The sequence below is a fragment of the Rhipicephalus microplus genome, chromosome 4 (assembly GCF_043290135.1).
Source record: "Rhipicephalus microplus isolate Deutch F79 chromosome 4, USDA_Rmic, whole genome shotgun sequence".
Taxonomy (NCBI): domain Eukaryota; kingdom Metazoa; phylum Arthropoda; class Arachnida; order Ixodida; family Ixodidae; genus Rhipicephalus; species Rhipicephalus microplus.
Window position 1 is genome coordinate 205,894,054 of NC_134703.1, and position 6,000 is coordinate 205,900,053.

General features: G+C 40.1%; 1 protein-coding gene across 2 annotated transcripts in view; it reads left to right on the plus strand.

The window, feature by feature from the left end:
- pio (zona pellucida domain-containing protein piopio) overlaps positions 1-5,002 on the plus strand; it is a 200,088-nt gene extending 195,086 nt beyond the window's left edge. For both annotated transcript variants that reach the window (XM_037423643.2, XM_075893947.1), the window contains one exon: positions 4,638-5,002. In XM_037423643.2, coding sequence (XP_037279540.1) covers positions 4,638-4,864 — 227 coding nt within the window. In that variant the 3' untranslated portion in view covers positions 4,865-5,002. The remainder of the gene's footprint in view (positions 1-4,637) is intronic.
- Positions 5,003-6,000: the final 998 nt, after the last annotated feature.

The following is a 6,000-nucleotide window of genomic DNA, read 5'->3' on the forward strand; positions in this document are numbered from 1 at the left end:
GGTATTGCAGTAATTGTAATGTGAATATATTGTAGAGGGCAAAATGAAAAGTTGCCACCACCAGTGCCTGAAACTTAGTGCCTCGAATAATGCTACGGTGATCACCCTTCCGTACATTTTGTCAGACATATCTGTGCATTTAAAACTTGGAAGTGTTCTTATTTACCACTGGTGGCCTAGACGGCGGGTATGACACCCGCCTAGAAGTAAAACTAAAGAGAACATACACATAAAAGGGTGTGCTACCGGCAGTTTACAATGATCCACTGAGAAAAGTTTTGAATTTGTTTATAAAACATTGCGATACTTAATGCAAAACAGGCGAATGCTACAAAATGGCGACATAGAAAAAAGGCGCACAGGACAGGCACTCAGCTTTCACCTCAGGTTCATCATGGATACATGAAAAACTTTATAACAGCAACCAGCAGCCCAAGTAACCACGGATATCCGGTAGGCATACGATGGGACGTACATTTCTGATATTCTAGACATCCATCAGATGTTTAGGGATGTACACTGTACGTAGATCAGATGTACAAAGGTAACAATTTTTTACATTTGCTCGACATCCCTTTAGCACAACCACCATGGACAGACTCTTAGAGAATATATATATATATATATATATATATATATATATATATATGGGAAAGAAGTGTATACCTAAGGGCTCGTTCTTCCGTGTTTTTAACACAATAATAATGAGATCTAACAGACAGTAATGCCAAGGAATGTGCAGGGGAAGTTATTAGAACCAATGGAATGTAAATAAGAAGAAAGAAAAGTGGATGAAAAAATAACCAGCCGTGAGCAGGAATCGAACCTACGATCTTTGAATAACGCCTTCGATGCTCCTGCTTGCCGTGGTAATATATATATATATATATATATATATATATATATATATATATATATATATATATATATATATATATATATATAAGTTAGTGCATATTCAACAAATACCTTTTATGAGAACAACGTTCCAACACAGCCGGAGAGGCCCGTAATTTTTCCATGGGAGCTTTTCTGCTGCAAATGACTTCTAAAAAAAAATAAGTCCAAGTGGGCTTTCAGGAATAATCAAACATTCATTATCAACATATATCAAGGCTATGGAGCACATAACTAAATCCGCAGCCGCGATTGTGAAAGTGTGCACGTAGTTTTATAAGGTTTAAGTTTTCATTGCCCTTCCACCTTCAAGTGGGATGACTTCTTAGGTGGCAGCAATTGTTTCTTTGCAGGTTGATTAAAATATTAGCAACAAACCCCACCCGCACGTGTTTACAGCAATGTTATTCTGGTCACCGCATTATGTACATACGGACAAGCACAGAAGAAAAATTATTGAGTGTAGTACAGGCTTCCAAAGAAGGTGCGGAGGCATTGACCAAGAGCTCGTCCTAAATCGGTTATTAGCAAAGAATATGCGAGCAAATGAAGAACTGGAAACATGCCACATATTAGCAGAGCTTATACAAATGATGGGCCATAGTTAACGTGTTATAAGAATAGATAAATGCCCGATATTAGATGTAAAAAACAGATATGTAACACGGCTTTATCTGTGCCGGGCGAGTGAGTGCGGTTGCTCCTGCTTGCCGTGGTAATCTCTCCGGAAAACAGTGGTTGGCTCATGCCACGTGGCAGTGTTTCTTGTAAAGAGTATTCCTTCATAAGTTCACATATTGCTGTTCATGTCCACAAGGGCGCACTTGAAAAAAAAAATCTGCCTTCTGCCGCTCGGAGCCTCGGAAACTGGTTCAGCATACACACAAATGACGCGACACGAACATCCTCTTTTCCCGTGCTCCTTCCTTCTGCGCACCACTGGTCTAGCAGGTTTCGGGACAATAGCCTCAAGAGTGCGCATTTTCTCCCAACACATCCAGAGGTGCATGGCTAGTATGACCTGTGCATTCGAGGAATGTGAGCAATTGCTGTGCACCACTTGCTGAAAAGTGTCAAGGCTGGCCCATAAATGTTTGCCGACATTCGATAATAATAACACTAAATACATTGTTTCTTATGACATACGATACATGTATTGAATCAACTATATTGTTTTGCCGCATAAAGCAAAATTATTTGGCATCCTGAGATCAAATGCATGAGTCGAAGTTTGAATGAATTTGATTGTAGCATTTTTAATGAAACTTTACAAGATTGTCACCTTGGATTTGGCAGATCTCGGTATATTTTCACTACATTCTAATTTTGCAGTAATAATTGAGAAACTACACATATCCTTGGCTTCGCCTTATGTGGACAACCAGACAACATTCAAAACCTAAAGTCCAGTCGGAAATTCAGTTTGGACATCCAGAAAACAGCCACACGGGACATGCATTTTTGCAGTACGTTCATTGGCTGTCCATGTTGAATATCTACACAGCTGGGGTGCTCCGCCGCGGTGGTCTAGTGGCTAAGGTACTCGGCTGCTGACCTGCAGGTCCCGGTATCGAATCCCGGCTGCGGCGGCTGCATTTCCGATGGAGGCGGAAATGTTGTAGGCCCGTGTGCTCAGATTTGGGTGCACGTTAAAGAACCCCAGATGGTCTAAATTTCCGGAGTCGTCCACTACGGCGTCTCTCATAATCATATGTGGTTTTGGGACGTTAAACCCCACAAATAAATCAATCAATCATTACACAGCTGGACATTTGTATTCGTAATAGACAGCCAGCGGATATCCGCTGTTACTTGGGAGGAGTGCGAATATATTCATCAGTCGTTCACCCAATGACAAATGTGCCAGGACCTTACCAAGAACATTACATCATCGCCGCCCTCCAATGCTGAATTCTACTGCTCACGGGCAATAGAAAACGTCGAAGATTAAAGCACAACAAAACACTTGCGTAAAAATATGCCTAGAAAAATGCATGCCCAATCAGCTAAACCTAAACATTAGAAATCCTTGAGAAAGCAAGCGCCATCCAGAATAAAAACGCTAAAAAAAAACAGCTCATTCAAGTGTGAAAAAAAATACACTATGATTCAGGATTAAAAAAAACGGCTGGAGAGTCTGCACACCTGCTGAACAGAATAAGAAAACAACTTAAGTAAGGACTGTGTAAGTTGAAGAAACATTTTTGACAAGAGCACAGAAAACAAAAGAAAAGCTTTATCACTGAAGTACCCCATCAAGAGCCACAAAAGCACCAACAAGAGGACAATATAAACATATATATATTTATTTAATACTTCTTTATTTCAAACATACAGCCAATCTCAATGGAAATTTTTGCAGGAAGGGCATACACAGAACAAAAGTATACAAGAGTGTTCAATTCCCAGTTAACAATTTGGTGAATTAACAAGAAAGTCTCACATAAAATTTAACAAACACACCTGAAAAGCAAAAAAAGCATTCATACAAAGGACACTAAGCACGCGGCATGAAAAAGAAGTCGTAATGATGAAGGAAGGGTAATACATAATGAAGGTGTAAATTGTTCACGACAGGATGAAAATGATATCATTACATAAAGCAAAATGGTAAGGTTAGTACTATAGACAGAGTTTATGTTTGAAAAGCACATAGATGGTTTTCAAAAAGTGACGGGAAGTTACCTTCGTTATTACAGGTAGTCATGTATGTAAGAAGACTTTTCCATAACCTGATGACTTGTGGAAAGAGGAGAATTTCAAACAGTCAGTTTTGAACCAGTATTCTTCAAGAAATCAGGGTTGATTAGGATGACAGGGCCTAGTTTCGCTTGTTTAAATAACAAGAAGCTGCACCAAAAAAAGAATGAAGAACGAAGTAATAAAAATGAATAAAAATGTGCTCATTCATATGAACAAAGATAACAACACCAAACCTGTATGCCACATAAAGCATGGAAGCTCATAGATAAGCTTCTAGAAAAGCGACTTCCTTGTCACAGAGTGTTAAAAAGGTACACTTCTTCGCTCTTCACCAGACTTGTTGATATGGTATGCTTCTACATTTTCCCTTCCTGTTTCCTGTTGTGAACGCTTCTGAAAGGCAGTGTGCGTGAACTTCGAAATGCACCCTCATCTTTTAGAATGCTCTGCATGGTGGCCACCAGCGTCATTATTAATTGACAAAAAAACGTGGCCACAAGTGCACTGCTTTTCTGCAACGCAAGATTGCACGCACGCTCGCTCGCTAAGGTGGTCGTTCAATCAGCGGCTGATTTGCCCCATGCAAAAACAGGCACACGACAAAGTTATGTCATATAGAACGGTGCCAAAACATTTGAAGCATTTTTTTTGTGAATATTGATCACATGCGCACTTCGTGTCTTCAGCGCTAACTTGCGTGCACAAGCAACCAAGATTCTCCCACGTTTCCACAATTTTCTGGTGGCAAAAAATAACATAACTACTTATGCTTGCTAAACCGTGCACTTAGAGCATAGTCACGTAGAACAAAGGGAAAGAAAAAATAAGTCAGGTTGAGGAGTGAAGAAGAGGGTAAAGCAGAGTATAGTCACGGATGGCATTACACAGACAGGACTATGTTTAGCATAGACAAGTATAGCGTAGGAAAAGGAAAGGGTTTGTTAGAAGCATACAAATAAAGACAAGTTAATCGCTGCTCAGAACGTCCTACAGCATTGAAATTGAGTGCAACTATGAAATTTGTGTTGCTTTCGCAGTGAGCTCTCGCCCTACTTCGTCCGCCAGCTCTTCGGACCAGGACTTTTGCGTGTCCTCGCGCAAGTTTGCCATTGGCATCGCCATCGCCGGTGTGCTGCTCATGTTGGCAGTGATGCTCCTGGTGGCTTGCATCCTGCATCGCCGTCGCCGTAGGAAGGGTTCTAGCACAGCCGGCAGCTCCATCTACTCTGGGCCTTATTCGAACCAGGGATACTCAAGAGAATAAGCTGTCACCTATGCACCGGGAGTCACTCACCCAACAATATCTTAACCAGATTTTGAAGTCTTCAACTCTGTCATTCTGGTTTCCTGAGCTGACTGCAGCATCAGAAAAGCCAACACAATACACTGTTCTTGCTGCTGAGGTTTGTTAGTCTGTCACATGAAACAGACAGAGTGACAACTATTTCTCCCTAGAAGACACCATTCCCAAAAGCAACAAACTGCAGTTTTCATGCAATATGCAGGCATGCCGCATGCTTTCAAAATGTGCCAATCTGAATGAGTCTCATTTGATCAATTATTTCAAGCCGAATTTTTGCCACTGCAACATTCCAGACTTCAACTTGCCTTACAAATGAGGGTTGACAAAATAGAACAAGTGCTAAGATCACAAACAGATGTTTCACTTGCCACATGAAGTCGTTTGCACGTCCTACCGAGTGACTCCTGGCACGAAGTCGAAAGAACAAGGGTGTTTGTATTGGCATGATTTTTTTCTTAAAAATTTTACTGTTAAAATTTTACAGCAGAGTGCCCGTTTAAGATGTGATAAATTTATTTCAAAACAATTCTTAACTAGCAATTCTGATAATCATCATATACGAGTTACAGTTGTCCATGAATAATTTTTCCTTTTCACAAAAATTATCAGGAGGCTTAAAGTTCTGCCACTACATTTCCGTACACGCGGTAACTCTAAAATGCCAGGTTTTTGGTAGAATAGTCTACGTGTTAAGCAACTCAATGCTCTTATGCTGATATAGTTCCTTTGATTGCATGGGAACATTGAATGAGGATGCCTGGTCAGCTGATCCTTGTGAGAATTGGCACCGTGTAGATACTGGTAGTGGTATTTAGAAACTGGCATTGCATCAGTGAAATGTGATGTCCGTCAGTTCGTGTTTTACTGATCTGTCTTTGAAAATGATACGGGGACATCAAATTTACTTTGCACTCTAACTTTGCAAAACAACTACAGCCTTTATAATAAATTTTAAAAAATGTGTATTTGGCATGAGTATTCATACATGTTCCGTTTTAAATGTTACAGTGTATATTCAACTCATAAAAAAAAATTCAAAAGTCCAGAATAACGAGTGAACTTGACCGAGTAAAAAAAGATCTTCCTTTAACCTTGCT